General features: G+C 46.5%; 2 protein-coding genes across 5 annotated transcripts; one reads left to right on the top strand and one right to left on the bottom strand.

The window, feature by feature from the left end:
* Positions 1-117: 117 nt before the first annotated feature.
* On the bottom strand, positions 118-5,742 carry KLHL10 (kelch like family member 10). Its single transcript, XM_019747636.2, has 5 exons — positions 5,549-5,742; positions 2,994-3,483; positions 1,665-2,282; positions 697-846; positions 118-492 (listed from the first exon to the last, which is right to left on the bottom strand). The coding sequence occupies exons 1-5, from the start codon at positions 5,740-5,742 to the stop codon at positions 118-120; spliced, it is 1,827 nt and encodes a 608-aa protein (XP_019603195.2).
* An 861-nt stretch (positions 5,743-6,603) lies between these two features.
* NT5C3B (5'-nucleotidase, cytosolic IIIB) lies at positions 6,604-14,668 on the top strand. 4 transcript variants are annotated; one of them, XM_019747635.2, is made up of 9 exons: positions 6,604-6,689; positions 6,922-7,020; positions 7,630-7,699; positions 7,785-7,831; positions 10,002-10,087; positions 10,659-10,748; positions 12,100-12,262; positions 13,085-13,285; positions 14,186-14,668. In XM_019747635.2, the coding sequence occupies exons 1-9, from the start codon at positions 6,678-6,680 to the stop codon at positions 14,318-14,320; spliced, it is 903 nt and encodes a 300-aa protein (XP_019603194.1). In that variant the 5' UTR covers positions 6,604-6,677; the 3' UTR covers positions 14,321-14,668. The 4 variants fall into 4 exon arrangements, with proteins under 4 accessions (XP_019603194.1, XP_074176386.1, XP_074176385.1 ...); XM_074320285.1 differs by having other exon boundaries at positions 6,640-6,689; positions 7,766-7,831; XM_074320284.1 differs by having other exon boundaries at positions 6,653-6,787.
* The last annotated feature ends 1,004 nt before the right edge of the window (positions 14,669-15,672 follow it).

The following is a 15,672-nucleotide window of genomic DNA, read 5'->3' as shown; positions in this document are numbered from 1 at the left end:
CAACCCTTGGCTCCCCTAAGTTGAACATTTTCCAGAACTCTTACAAGTTTAAACACTGCATTTATTTTAAAAAAGAATTCTTATTGCTTAGACTTTTTATTAGCTAAATGACGAGGCTCATACAGGTAGGGTGCTTGTCGAAGCGGAGTACTTGACTTCATCTCGCAGCGCTAGGCCTGTGAAGTTGTCCCTCCTCGCGGCGTACTCCCCAACGTTGGCCAGCCCTGGTACCACACAGCAGCTCAGAGCACTGCGGTATATGCTCATGTCGTGAGCGTCGTACCACTCGTCCGTCTTCTCATCATAGCACTCCACGTTGAAGGTGGTGGTAAAGCCATTAAAGCCGCCCACCACAAACAACAGGTCGTCTACCACCTCAATGCCAAAGTTACTACGAGGATTAAACATCGTGGGGATGGTGCGCCAAGTGTTAGCCACGGGGCTGTAGGCTTCTGCGCTCCGCAGGCGATTCGCTCCATCAAAGCCGCCTACCTGCGGACAGCAAAGGAAGATGGTTGACTGTTAACTCCTGATTCTATTCACCGAGGAGGCCCTTTTAGGGAAAGCCCAGTGATTTCAGACCTCCCTCTTCCACGGAAAAAAAGCTTTTCAGATGCTTACCAATGGTAGTGTTAAGCTATTTGCTAATTGAAAATCAAGGGGTATCGTCTCTGTGGTGGTACAAGATAAACTCACCGCATACACGTGTTCTCCATAGGCAATTACGCCTATTCCACTCCTCCTGCTTCTCATGGGTGCTATGACGGTCCACTGATTACTCTCAGTGTTGTACACTTCTGCTGTAAACAGGCATTCATTTCCGTTAAACCCACCACATATATAGACCTGTGTGAAGATGGTTCCAAAATTATTAAAATTGTTACCTCTGGGGAGTGGAAAGAAAGGGTGTGTATACTGGGGGTGCCAAAAAAATGTATACAAGTGGACACTGGTCAACGTTGCTCAAGCAGTAGTTCGCTGTAATCAGAAGTGTCTGGACGCTGATGGTAACCACTTTGAGCACCTCTTGTAATTGCAGAAGTCAAACGTGACTTGTATTCTTTTGTTATTGGTATATATTATTACAATTTTACATTTTTTTCCCTTAAAATGTGTATGCATTTTTTTGGCACCCTCTGTATATGGTGGTGGTGGTGGGGACACTTTTGGTACCAGTTTGTACAATCTGAGTTTCTTTTTTCCACATATGCATGCATTGCTTTTTTTTTTTTTTTAAGTTTATTGGGGTGACAATGCATTGCTTTTTTAATAAGTAAAATAAGCAAAGATAATTACAAGGGGCCACTTAGTTATCTGACAGACTTAGTACTGCAGAGTGACCGCATTTCCCCAAAAATAAGACCTAGCCGGACAATCAGCTCTAATGCGTCTTTTGGAGCAAAAATTAATATAAGACCATTATTATATTATATTATACTATACTATATTATATTATATCCAGTCATATTAAAATAAGACCAGGTCTTACATTAATTTTTGCTCCAAAAGATGAGTTAGAGTTGATTGTCTGGCTAGGTCTTATTTTCGGGGAAACACAGGAGTACTCCCACTTCTGTTTTCCGTCCACCCCAAAAAACAGAAGCATTCGTTGTTTCTGGGCTTGTTTGCATTCACATCTGCACCCCCTAGCCCCCAGTGCTTACCTTTCCGTAGAGTGTTGTGGCACTGGCATCACTCCTCTGTTCGTGCATGGGGGCAATGAGTGTCCATTGGTTGGTCTCTGGCTCATAACGTTCAGCAGTGTTGAGACGCACATAGCCATCAAACCCTCCCATGGCATAAATAAAATTGCTAAGGACCGTCACGCTGACATAGCAACGTCTGGAGTGCATCGGGGCCACCTGATGCCAAGTTTTCTTGACTGGGTCAAACCGCTTAACACTATTGAAATAGTCTACGCTATCAAACCCCCCAATGATATAAACATAGCCTTTCAAATAGGCTGCCCCGTGGTAGGCACGGGGACTCTCTTCCTCACAAGTGACATTCACCCATCTGTCTGCCCGAGCATCATATGCCTCAATGGCATTGGTAGGACTCCCACCACTCCAGCCACCAATTGCAAATAGGATGGCATAGGGCAGGCGGGGCCTGGTGAGTGGGTTGGTAAAGTCAGAATTAGAGGGTCCATTCATGTTTAGGTCATACATGGCCTTTAGGGCATTAATGATGACTGGCTTGCATTCCTCGCTGTCTTTCACATAGTCATTCATCTTAACATTGTTCATGAAGTACTCAGCATGCATGAGGGCCAGGCGAACCTACAAAGGAAATGCAGAAAGTCATTTAGGTGAGGTGAGGGTGCCTGGAAAACCAATATCCTTAATCCTGTTTTACAGTCTACCTTTGAATTATAGTACGATCATATTTTGTTTTGCTTTTGAACTTTACAACTCACAGTTTAAAATATTTGTTTTTCAGAGGTGGTATAAATTTGGGTGCTAAGAATGAGCCAGACAGAAGACACTTCAAATGGTCGGTGAGCTAACCCATTCCTTGGCCACCAGACAGTACTGTCAGACCAACAAAAGCTGTAGTAAGTGTTCTGTGATTGAATATCTATGTCTCTATATGTAAAATAACATGAATTTGCACCAAATAGCTACAACTGAGTGCAATACTCATGGTTTGGTTACTAGTCTTGGGTTTGGGGAACTCACAGAACACACAAAGGTGAAAGGAAGACCCTCTAGAATTCTTTTAAAGGCCTTTCCTGCTCCTTCCCCCCTATCAGGGAGAATTTTGGTTAAAGAATATAACTGGGGTAGAAGGAAGTAGCAAAGCCAAGGGCAGAGAAAATTGCAAAATTCCAGAAACTAGAAGAAGATGCCTTCTATTCTATATAAGTGTATGTAAAAACAGCCCTGGGATCTGTCAAACATTTTAATATGGCTCTTAGGACAATCCCTCTGGGATAAATGAACCAAACATGAGCAATTAAGCACTGCACTCCACCAAAAAATAAACTTGACCTTGGGAAGCAAAACTGAAATATGCTGCTTCCTATTTTGGGGGTCATGAGAAATCCATTTTAAAATAGCTTCAAATACAGCATCTTCTTGTTTGACGTTGAGCTCATCTTTCTCAATGATATCCTTCAGTTCAGTGACTGAGAGCTCTAAAAACTCTGCCGAGACTTTCACCATCTCCTCGAAGTTGTGCAGTATGAACATGTAGGCCTTCTGCCTCAGTTCCGGGCAGTAGTAGTAATCTGTGAACTTGCAGATGCCGATACAATTATCCAAACACAGCTCCGACTTGAGGAACTCACAGCAACCTCTGACGATACCCATAATGTTAAATTGGTCTGCAGCAGCCAGCAGCTTCTCCACGTTGTCCGGAGTGATGGGAACGGTCCTCGTGTATGCATATTCAATAATTAGCTTCATCATGTCGGGGGAAATGCCGGGAATGTTGTATACCTTTTTTTCAGTGTTGTTCCAGCCACTTGTAAACAAAGCTCTGAAAGAAAGAAAGAAACCAACAGCCACTGAAACATTTCTCTTTGGTTTGCCATGCTCTCCCCCTGCCTTTTCTTGTTGAGAGTTTGGACATTTTCCAAAGAGTGTAACAGTGAGTATATCGGAAATAAAGTGGGGTGAGGAAGGGAAGGGGGGAGGGCAGACGGCTTTATACAGTGGGCAAGAGAACCTTTACAAGAACTTTGACGTTGGTTACTGATCTCCTCTTCCCACTTGTGGATGGAGAAATTGGATCTAGAGTGGGAGTAAGCCTCTGTCCCAACCCATTGCCCACCAAATTCTACCTTGCTTAAGGAAATTAAACTTGAGCAATACGCTTTTTAGATAAATGTTCAATCAACAGGTTGATAACGTAGTCACTTCTATTGCTACCTCCTTGGTCCAAGCCACCACTGTCTCTTGCCTAGATTATCAGCAGTCACCTCCTAACTGATCTCCCTGCATCTGTTCTTGACACCTCCAGAGTTTATAGTCTCATCCCAGTCACCAGACTCAAAACCTTCCACTCAAAACCTCCACTGACTTCCTTTCTTAGAGTAAAATACAAAGTCTTTACCAGGGACTACAAAAGTCCCCTGAGATCTGGACCAGTCATACCTCTTTGAGGTATTTCCCTCCGCCTTCCACTCACTCCATTTCAGCCCTGCTGGCCTTGCTTTCCTTGAATAGACCAGAGATGTTTCCATCTTTGGTCCTTGTACCCACTGTTCCCTCTGCCTAGAGGCTGCCCCAGATCTCTATATTTCTCACTCCCTCCTCCCCTTGTAGTCTTTCCTCAAATGTAACTTTGTCAGCAAAGTGATAATCCTACTTAAAATTGCCACCCACCAATCCCTATTTTCCTTTTTTCCTTAGCACTTATGATCTGTTATTTTATTTACTTAATGCCTAGTCTATCTACCAGAAGGTAAGCTTCATGAGAGCAGAAATGTTTATCTCTTTATTAATTGGTTTATTTCCAGTACTTACTATCGTGCCTGTCACAAAATAAGCACACTCAATAATTATTGAATGAATAAATGACTACTATTCCACTATGTAGCTAGGTACTTTTCTAGGTGTTGAACAAGACAGAATTCACTGTCCTAATATATTTGGCTTCCTTTTTCTAGGCTTAAGGGAATATGGGCTTAGAGATAATATTCTTATCTAGAGCAGGGCTCTGTAAACCTACAACCTCTGAGCCAAATTCCGCCCACCTCTTCTTTTTGTACTGCCCACGAGCTAAGAATGTTTTATACATTTTTAGATGGAAAAATGAAAAGTGTTTTTTGACACCGGGGAAATGATAATAAATTCAAATTTCAGTGTCCATAAATAATTTTATTGGAACACATCCATGCCTTTTCATTTGGTATTATCTATGGTTGTTTTTCCACTATAAAGGCAGACTGGAGTAGTTGCGACAGACTGTTTGGCCTGCAAAGCTTAAAACATGTACTATTTGGACTTTTGTAGACCTAGCTGAATGAGAATTTTTAGCAACAGATGAGACACATTTATCATATCTTGATTGGAATTGATTACTCAAACGTTTTCAGCTCGTGAACAAAATAGCCCTTCCACTTCCTGGTTTACAATGGTTTTTACTCAAACTCCCTTTTTCTTCTGATAAATATTTCCGCATTTCTTTCCCTTCATCCCTCTTCCCATCCCCTCAATCCTTATTAATTTATCACCCTGTTTGAGCTCATCTCTACCGGGATAGGGGCGTAGAAGTGGCTGAAGTGGCATTGCCATCTAGGTTTGAGTAGGAAACCCAGTACGTGTGCCCAACCTTCCCAAAGGTTGGTTTGAATGAGAAGCAAAGGAAAAAAGCAGCTAGCCCACCAGTAGTTGGTTGAAATCTAACTGAAAACCAGAGAGATGCAGCTCTGGCCCAAGTTGAGCCTTTTCAGAAGACAAAGGAGCCGCGCTACAGGAATCCCAGAACTTTGATAGTTTCCCTAAACGTAAAATGATGAGGTGGGAAACATGAAATGAACCAGAATGTCTCAAAATGAGCCCATTTCCCCCTTTGGCTTAGTTTGGCAACCCTGTTATACCTAAAGTAGGAACTGCAGCTACAGAGGATGTTCTTGTGGGCATTGAACTCAAAACCATTGACCTTGACGACCACGTCGCAGAGCTTGCCCTCTAGCCTAAGTTCATTGAAGATCTCACAGGTCATCGCACTCATCTTCCTCTCCATATGAGGCTGGTGGAATCGTGTGGAGGCCGCCGTGCTCTCCATTTCCATTGCACCCTGGGACCAGCAGAGAGGCTGTTCTCCTAGGGTGTTGGGGAGGGTCGTGGGGGGCCCCTTTAGCCAGCTGTCGCTCCTTTTCCCTACTACATCTTTCATGTAGGGCCCATCAGGCCGCTCAAGTTCCAGAATCCTAGGCCCGCAGTGAGATCACTCGTAGGATTGTGTTCTCAGGTTCTGGAACTCTCCTGCCCCTGTCCTCCTTCCTTATCCCCTCCCCCACCACACCTCCTTCTCTGTCCCTGTACCCAGAGCAAGACTGTGCCCACCAACACCATGTAAGAGTTTTTATGAATTCTGGTTCCTGTTCCCTCTTCAGTTGCCCAGTTCCATATCCCTGTAGCATCCAACTACCTTCCACTGCTCCACACTTGACTCCTCAGACGCGGAGTTCAAGGAAACCAAGTCAGAGGAGGCAGAAGGGAGAAGTAAAACTGTAATTAGAATTTCATTCTGGCCCAGTTGTCCAGGGCCTTCCTGCCCTCGGAACATGCGGTAGGTACTCATTTTCTTCTGATGAGGAGTGGTCCCAGTTAAAGAAGCACCGCTTGGATGTTTAACGGAGCTCACTTCATGCCTCGGCCACATCCCCTCCCATCCTGCGGCTTTTTTTGTCAAGCAAACTGTAAGCCTGGAAACGACCACACTTGCTAGGATTTTTGCTCTAGAAAGAGTGGTACCCAGTAAACCCCAACTCCTTGGGACCCTCACCCTCCTCAACACAGAGCCCTCAACCACGGCCTTCCCCTAGCGCGCCGTACAGGTTTCCCGAACCACCAGCCTCTCCCAGCCCATCCTGGCGCGGGGACCCGCAGTTCCCCCGCCTACCCCGCTCTGTCCCTCTTGCCTCAGGAGGGGACGACGCGTGCGCAGTGCTGTCGCGAGGGGGCGGTCTTTGTCCCCGCACCACCCACCAGGCTGCGAACACCATGGCGGAAGAGGTGAGGCATATGGAACTATCAGTAGCGCGGTCCCGGATCCCTCGGGTGCTCCGAGACCCCCAGTGCGTCATCTCGGCCCCCCTGCGCCACCCTGGCCAGTAGGTTCTCCTGGCCGGGCCGGAGCCCCCGCTGCGCCCCGGCCCGGCCTCTCAGCGTTGCCCGAGCGAGCCCCCGGCTCCCCTTGTGCCCAGCGCGGTGCCAGAGTCAGCCGTTCTCTCGGGTTTTGGGACAGGTGAGCATCCTGACGAAGGCCACAGTCCGGATGCGGCAGTCCGGGCGGGTGCTGGAGATCGTAGGCGCCCTACGCAGGGGCGGGAAAGACCGCTTACAGGTACCTCCGGGGCGAGGTCGGGCCGGCGAGTCGGGGGCGGCTGGGGAGACGTCCTGCCCTTCCCGCATTGCTGCGGACACCTGCAAGGCCTCAGCCGCTAGAAATGGCCAGGGGTCTGAGGGCAAGCAGGTTGGTTCGCCTGTTTTGCCTTGGAGGCCCACCTGCCCTAAAACCTAGAATTCTCAGTATGGTCATTCTGCTTCCTCTAATTAGACAGACAGCACCCACACCAGGCCCCGGGGCCTTATTCTCCAAACTAACCCAGGTCAGCGGGCTCTCCAAGAAGTTGCAGATGTGGAGATGGGCCATAAAGGTGGAGGCACCCTAGGAAGCACCCAGGGCATTGAGATGGGTGTAGTGAAAAAGACAGAGGGGTTCTGATTCTTGAGTTCCCGCCCCCAACCCCTCAAGACGCTGGGCCTCCTTTGAGTTTGCTCTGTACTAACTAGGATTAGTTCTTCCTTCCCTCTCTAGCCCTCCCTAACTCCCCCAGGGCTTTGCCCACAGACTGGGCACTGAGATCTTTGACTTTTATGATTATCTCCCCAGCCAGACACAGGCCAAACCTGAAGGAGCCTGTCTAGGCATCATCTCTCTTTTGCATTTTAGGTCATTTCTGATTTTGACAGGACCTTGAGCAGGTTTGCATATAATGGAAAGCAATGCCCTTCTTCTTACAGTAAGTCACATACTAGTTTGCTTTGTTGGGCTTGACAAGATGATGCTTCTAAGGGGCAAGTGAAAGGAGCTTTGTGTTTTTGCAGATATTCTGGATAACAGCAAGGTCATCAGTGAGGAGTGCCAGCCAGAGGTGAGTTACTCCCTTTCTTTGTGCAAAAATGGCTATCATATATCACTTCAAATGGTTCTTGCTTAGGACCAAAGATTCCAGGATAGAGACATTAGAAGATTCTTTTTTTTTTTTTAATTGTTTCTTTGCTCAGGTGGACCAAGTCTTAATACACTGGGACAGCTTTTCCTTATTGGCTAAGACATATGATGATTGATGGTTAGAGTATGGATGTTATGCTCACTGCTAAAGAGTCTACAAGAGACTTCAGTGTTTGTCATTTAACCCTCCCACAACTCCGAGAGGTGGACAGAACCATTATTGTCTCCATTTAACAGATGAGAAAACAGGTTTGGAGAGGTTGAGCAACTAACCCAAGGTCATACAGCCAAGATGTAGAGTTTGGCTGTATTCTGACCCAAACGCTTTCCATTGCATTATGCACTTTCCTTGATAATATAATTTTCTTGAAAGCAACAGGTCTCAAGAAAGACTTCTGAATTAATGTCAAAATACAATAACTCCCATTTCCATAAAATGCATACAAATATTGTGAAGTGATTCCTGTAGCCTTGGAGTTCATTTTACTTTGCTCCATGGACTTCCTGTCAGTGTCCTCTTTGCCAGAGCAGAGCCACGCTAGTTGCACGTTTCTCTGCAGGTTGCTGAGCTCTTTCTGCTGAATAACTACATCATTTAATTCCACTTCATTATGAAATTCACTAAATTGCATACTAAGTGGTCTGTTGGTCTGTCTCATTGGTCAGCTCTTCCAACACTCTGTCATGATTACTCAGTATTAATATGGACAGTGGATTGTAGATAGCTCTTATATTTCTAAAACCTATCTCTCTGGGGATGCCACTTGTATAATAGCTTAAGGTGGGTTCTGGCTCCACCACTGATTGCCTTTAGCAAGTCACTTTTTGGGGTTCCTCACATCCCTCATCTTACCAATTTCCAGGAAGCTGCATCCACAAATAAGACAGTAGGTTTGATTGTCCTCTCTAGGATAAAGAAGCTAGAGAAAACTAAGGTTTTTGGGGTTGATGGGCTCCTGAAGAAATGAATAAACCAAAGTTTATGTATAAAACCTTTTTTAAAAAAGAAAAATTATATTCTTCTGTGGAGTTCTATTATACTTTTAGAAAAATGTTCTTACACCCAAAAAAACCACACACATTGAGAACCTTAATAGGTTGGTGCAAAAGTAATTGTGGTTTAAAAAGTTAAAAATTGCAAAAACCACAATTACTTTTGCACCCTAATACATTTCAGGAGCTTTCTGCCTTTGTCAGTGTGTAATCTTTGCTCTTAACTCTCTTTTGGACCGATGGTCAGGGACTCCATTTGATCTTGTAATATTCCAAGACCATGCATATATTAAAATTAAAATCCTTTATCCAGTCAATTCCCATTATTATTGGGCGCTGTTACTGACTGGCCCTGTGTGACACATAATCCCTCCCCCCAAGAGGATGGAAGGTTCTGGCATGTGGAAGGAAGCCTTAGCCAGAGGTAGCACCTGTAGATGCTCGTGAAGTAATTCACCTGATGTTGGCAGTGTGATGGACGCATCCACTAATGTGCTGTGTCCCAAACAACAGTTTTTTCGTTACACTTTCATAATTTTGGTTTTTATTTGCCATATCTGTGTATGACTTTTACTAAATATTTTTCTTTAAATTGACCTGCTTTTAAAAACCTGAGTGTAATTAACTTATAAAAAAAAAAAGGAACAATCTTTGTGAAAGCATGAGTTTGAGATGCTAGTTTTTTTTTAATATACATTCAAATGAATCCACTAAAACAAATGAACTACTAAAACAAAGTGTTTATCCATGTACCCCCTAAAGTTAGCTTGCCTACCACCCAAGAAACTGTACCACATTTCGGGATACACAGAATGAAATCAGTTCTTACTGGTTAAGCCCTGATGACTGAGCTAGTAAATAACAAAATCCTAGTAACCCTCTGATCTGATAGCAAAAGCTCTTTATGCTGTGATTCTTGGACCTCCCTGCTGGGTGAGTGCAAAGGGATGACCAGCTCTGTGGATCCAGTCGCTCCCTTACATGAAGTTGAGCCTTCTCAGTGATTTTTTTTTTTTTTTGTCTCATGCTAAACTGTAGGACTTTGCTGGGGAAAACTTGATGGACTAATGGCTTTTCTCTTCATTTGGATACCCCAGCTGAAAGCGCTCCATAAACACTATTACCCAATTGAGATTGACCCACGGCGGACCATTGAAGAGAAGTTACCTGATATGGTGGAATGGTAAGTGACGGTGGTGGTGAAAGCTCCTGGCCCTTGTGATGGACTGGTCTAGGAAGGGGCGTATTTCTTCCCTTTGATGAGATGACAGGCTTCCTCACCTTACTGGATGCTTAACTGAATGCTATAGGCCCCGCTATTAGAACAGATTGTCTAGGCACACCCGGGACTCCTTGTAGCTGCTGCTAGAGTGGGGGACCACCAAGAATCCCTGGAATGAGGTAGAAGCCCCTTGGTTTGGGAAAATAAGTGCTTTGGGGAGATAACCCTCCTATAGAAACCAATATCACTGGACAGAGCCCCTGTTTTACAGAGAGAGGGGTTGCAAAGGAAGGGATTCAGAAGAGCTTTGGCTTCAGCAGTTAACACACCCAACTCTTATCTCTCTGCTGTGTTGCTTTCTCACCGTTTTTTTGGTTAAGGACAGCCAGAGTCCTCCAGAAAATGGCTCTGTGGAAAAGGATGAGGCCTCCATTGTCAGTACTTCCAGAGGGGCCTTGGCCCTGAAAATGGAAAGGTCACTTTACTTACTTAGTGATTTGAATGTGGGGCTTTGTGGGGTATCTGTTTCTAGGTGGACCAAAGCACACGATATCCTGTGTCAGCAGAAAATTCAGAAGTTTCAGATAGCCGAGGTGGTTAGAGAGTCCAATGCAATGCTTAGGTAAGTTGCTTGCTCTGGAAAACATTCGAAACGGGTTTGCCCACAAAAAAGAAGGTGGGAAGGAGTAGAGAGGAGTTCGTTGCTAGGAGAGTCAGAAGAGACATGGCACCATGAGCACCTGAAGTGGGGAAGGTCTTGCTTTTCCTCTCTGGATACAGCTGAAGGGTTTTCTATTATATCCTTGGGTGCTTCCTCAGAAGCAGTCTGCTGGTAGTGGAGGTAGTGGGAATGTGACCAGGGCTTCATCTCCAAGAATCAACAGCATCCAGTTGATTTTTCCCAGTGGTTTACACATGCTTTGTAAAATGACTTTTGGGGTCTCCATGGGAACTGGTATTCTTTATCCAGACATGGGAGCTGGCTGGCTGGGGCCCCTTGATCATCAGCAGCCTTCACAGTGCAGCTCTGTCTGCTGGAGCGTTGTTTACCGGAGGAGGGATAGGAGCACGTAGAGGAAGGAGTCGGCATGGGTGTCTGTCCTTAGGATTGTGTGTCCTAACTGGGGAGAGAGGCTAGCTCATGAAAAGCCAAGAGAGAAGAGACGTGTGCAGATTCAGTAAGAGCCGGGTGGGTTGGGGTGTTCCTCAGTCAGTCTGTCCCAGAATAGCTGCCTGGTGTGTCCTACCGTTGCCCCTCAAACAACACGGGTTTGAATGTGCTGGTTCACTTATACGTGGATTGTTTTCAGTAAATATCCAGTTGGCCCTCTGGCTTTCGCATCTGTGGATTCAACCAACCGCACATCGTAAACAGTATTTTCAGTCTGGCGTTAGGAGTCCTCAGATGCAGGGGACCAACTGTATGCATCATTCTATGCCATTTTATATAAGGGACTTGAACATCCTTGGATTTTGGTATCCACGGGGCTCTTGGAACCAGTTCCCCTTTGGGTACTGAGGGACAACTGTAGTTAAGTTTTCGGGGAGTCAAACGTTATATGTGGATTTTTGACTGCTCAGGCTTGGCACCCCTTACCCCCACGATATTCAAGGGTCAACTGTAGTATGGAAACAATAAAAGTATGAGCCCATTCATATGAAGTTCAAGGACAGGCAAAGCTAATCAGTGGGGATATAAAGTCAAAGTAGAGGGGTGGCATGGACTGGGAAGAGGCATGAGGGAACCTTGGTCTGGTTGCTAATTACATGAGTGTATACATATGTAAACAGTAATTGAGCTGAACACTTAAGAGTAGTACACTTGAGCCATTTACTGTATGTATTTCATATCTCAATTTAAAATGTTTTTGTTTTTGTTTTTTTATTTAAAAATGTAATAATATAAGCCAAGTAGAAAGTAAAGAAGAGAAGCAGAGGCAGTGCCCTTTGAGAATCCATTCGTCTCTTTTCAGGGAGGGATACAAGACGTTCTTCGACACCCTCTACCAAAACAGCATTCCCCTTCTCATCTTTTCTGCGGGCATTGGTGATATCCTGGAAGAAATTATCCGGCAGAAGAAAGTATTCCACCCCAACATCCACATTGTGTCTAACTACATGGATTTTGACAAAGATGTGAGCCAGATCTCGTTTGGGCAGGGAATGGGCAAGGAGTGGGGACCACCAACCAGGGCACTGCACCCTAAACCTGGGGAGGGGAAGGAGGAGAAGGCATGCTGGCTTCTTTGTCCTCGGGCAGTATTTATTTACTTATGCCAGCTAAAGACAGTTACTTCTAAAAGACTCACTCTTTGGTGTTTGGCCAACAGTTAGCTCTCTCCCCTGGGGGTCACTCAAGCCCCATGTCACTGGCATGGGTCATGTGCCATCCTAGGTGCTCAAGGGCTTGGGCTTTGACTTATTTTCTTAGAGCCAGAAGTGGGCTGCTCTGACTTACCCATGTTCTAACTTCTTAAAACCAATGGCTGGAACGTCCCTCCTTTTGAACTATGGTTAGGACGTGACCCGCGACTATTGCTTAGCCACCCATGTGGCCTAAACAGTGCTTGTGTCACAAGCTTCATGTGATGTTTGATGGTCCCTGTTAGTTTACACCAGGGGTTACAAACTTTGTAAAAAGCCAGGTAGTAAATATCTTAGGCTTTGTGGGCTATACGACCTCTGTCGCGACCACTACACTCTCCTGTGCAGAAAAGCAGCCACAGACAAGATATAAACAAGGCGCATGGCTGTGTTCCAGTCAAACTGAATTTATAAATATAGGCTAAGCCTGGCCCACGGGCCCTACCTTGTCGGCCCCTAGTTTAGACTACAATGAGATTTTGGCATTATCTATAGCTTTCATGATTTTCTTTCCTGTGTGCCAGAGACAATGGAAAAGTGGCGCCAGACAGGTCCCTGTAGCCCTGCTGTCTGTCTCTTGTCTTGGTTATTTAGGGTTTCCTACAGGGATTCCAGGGCCAGCTCATACACACGTACAACAAGAACAGCTCCATATGCAAGAACTCCGCTTACTTCCAGCAACTTCAGGGCAAAACCAACATCCTCCTGCTGGGAGACACCATGGGGGATCTCACAATGGCTGATGGGATTCCAGGTGTGGAGAACATTCTCAAGATTGGCTTCCTAAATGACAAGGTAGGGAGGGGACCAGGGCTTCCTCCTCTGTGGCTTGCTTCTCTTTCAAGTCCTGTTAACACATGCTGACCGAACACCTTCTGTGTGCTAGCCATTGCATTAAGTGTTAGAGGTACAGAAGTAAGACACAAGCCATGTTCCCCAGGAGGATAGTCCGTATTCTCCTAGGAAAACAAGAGATAGTCAGCGATTAACGCTGTGTGCTTACCACGTGGCACGAATCCAGAGAGGCCAGGCATGTCATTGGAGCCGACACTTGCTGAGTGCTCACCATATGCCAGGGACATTAATCCACTTAATCCTTATAACAGCCTTTTGAGGTAGTGACTGTTATACCATCTTACAGATGAGGAAACAGGCAAGGAGGTTAAGTAACTTGCCCGAGGTGACATAGTTTAGGAAGTAGTGGGGCTGATTACCGGTCCTCCTAAATCACCCCTGTGAGGCATGATTGAGACGGGAGATGTCAGTGTTCAGGATGTGGGTTTATAATATATAGAAGAAAAATACAAGAACGGACCAGGGGCCGACGAGTGAAAACTGTGGTCTTATAGAGGCCATAGTGTGGTCTCAAGCTGGAAGGCCCCAGGTCCTCACTCAGCCAGCATGTGCTGAGGTTCCCGAGAATACCTGAGCCTTGTGAAAATCAGTCAGATAGATTCGAGGTAACATCTGGTTTTTACATTTTGATCCTTGTTACTGTCCTTTTGACATTGACCCCACGTTTAGTTGTGGCAGCCGGTGCCCACGGCCATCTGCGTTTCCAAAGGGCAGGTCCCTGTGACTTTGAACTCCTCTTGGGGAGCTGCGGCTTCCCCAGCCCCAGGTGCTTGAGCGTCAGAGGCAGTGGGCAGAGAGCAGGGCATTTTGGGGACTCTCAGCCTCCCTTCCCCTGGGCAGGTGGAGGAGCAGCGTGAGAGCTACATGGACGCCTATGACATTGTGCTGGAGAAGGACGAGACTCTGGACGTGGTCAACGGGCTGCTGCAGGACATCCTGCACCGGGGAGACGGGGTGGGGCTCCACGGCTCCTGAGTGTGCGGGCGTGGGGCCAGTCCCTGCAGGCCGGGATGAAGAGGGCGCCTTGCTGGGAGGCCGCAGTGCCGAGAGCCTGCTCCTCCTGGTGTGTGCAGAGGAAAGCCCGGTGCATCCCTCCCTGCTCCTTTCCCTGGCGCCTTCTGTGTGTGTTCTCCAAGGCCTGAGGGAGCCCTGCCAGGTGGGAGGCAGCAAAAGCCCTTCCAAGTGAACTGTGGACCTGTAGGGTGTTTGCATTCCAGAAATCATTTGGTCCAGGATTCCTTTTTTCAAAATTTTTAAACACAGGAAGCTGTTCTTCAAACAAATCGAATGTGTAAGACATCAAAATAAAAAGGAAAAACCAGAGTTGTTCTGATTTGGGGGGCGGGGAGCAGAGCCTGCACCCCTTGGTCCTGGAAGTGCAGGAACCTCCAAGGACCCTCTAGGACTCCATGGAACACAGTTTGAAAACCACCCAATTAGCCCATAAGACCCCCTGAGCACAGCCTAAATGTGCATGTGGGGAATCAGGGTGGGCAGGCGGGGTTGGAAGCGTGTGTTTCTGACCTGGAATGGTTTGGCTTTATTCAGAAGCAGCCCTTAAACTTGACATTCGGTTGGGTCTGGTCAACCCTGTCTGCAGAGCCTCTTGAGCAGTTCCCAACGGGATTCATTTGGGTGTGGATTTTCCCTGGTGCCCTTGGCTCCTGTTCCTCCTCTTGTGGGTCCAGGGCCACTAAAATGGATGATTTAAGGTGGGTTGAGACCAGGGACCTGAAGGGAGAAGGCACTCTGGCAAAGTAAAATAGAAGTGGTTTATGCTCGATTGTCTTGCAGTGGGCTGCCTTTACAGTTTCTTTCCCGTCTTCCCCCTCCCTGTTGACTTGGGTGGTCAGGAGCTAGCTGAATTCTCACAGGGAATCTTTGGAAGAGCAAATGGAGACCCATTCACCTGGCGTTCTAGCCTGTCCTCCCTCGGAGAAATTCAGTCCCTTGCCGCTCTGCGCACCTAGATGGATGGTGTGCCATTTAATCCTCACAGTAACCTTGCAGGTAGGTCTAAAGTACAGGTGGCTCAGAAAGGACCAGTAACTTGCCTGAAGCCCATAGCTAGAAGCTAGAGCCAGGGTTGGAGTGTTTCTGACCAACACCGGGCCTTGTCTCGTGCATCACGGTGCCTGCACACGGGCTTCCGTTCAGTGCTGTCCTGTTAGGTCTGGGGGACAGACGGTTACCATCTGAGGCTGGATCTGTAGCCACTGTCAGACTGTGAGGTGACTTCAGAATGCCTTGAGACCAGGGAGTATCAGTCACTGGTCGTGGGGAGAGGTCACGTCTCAGGAGATCCTGGGCAAGAAATCAGTGCTTGT

The sequence above is a fragment of the Rhinolophus sinicus genome, linkage group LG15 (assembly GCF_036562045.2).
Source record: "Rhinolophus sinicus isolate RSC01 linkage group LG15, ASM3656204v1, whole genome shotgun sequence".
In the NCBI taxonomy this organism is placed as follows: Eukaryota; Metazoa; Chordata; class Mammalia; order Chiroptera; family Rhinolophidae; genus Rhinolophus; species Rhinolophus sinicus.
This window is presented reverse-complemented; position numbering and strand designations above follow the sequence as displayed.

Coding starts and splice junctions, on each gene's coding strand:
- KLHL10 (XM_019747636.2), bottom strand. CDS start 5,742: ATGGAAATGGAGAGCACGGCGGCCTCCACACGATTCCACCAGCCTCAT. Junction 3,484..5,548: donor AGCTGCAGTTCCTACTTTAG/GTATAACAGGGT, acceptor TCTTTCTTTCAG/AGCTTTGTTTACAAGTGGCT. Junction 2,283..2,993: donor TTTCAGTTTTGCTTCCCAAG/GTCAAGTTTATT, acceptor TTTCCTTTGTAG/GTTCGCCTGGCCCTCATGCA.
- NT5C3B (XM_019747635.2), top strand. Junction 7,021..7,629: donor GCGGGAAAGACCGCTTACAG/GTACCTCCGGGG, acceptor TTTGCATTTTAG/GTCATTTCTGATTTTGACAG. Junction 7,832..10,001: donor GTGAGGAGTGCCAGCCAGAG/GTGAGTTACTCC, acceptor TGGATACCCCAG/CTGAAAGCGCTCCATAAACA.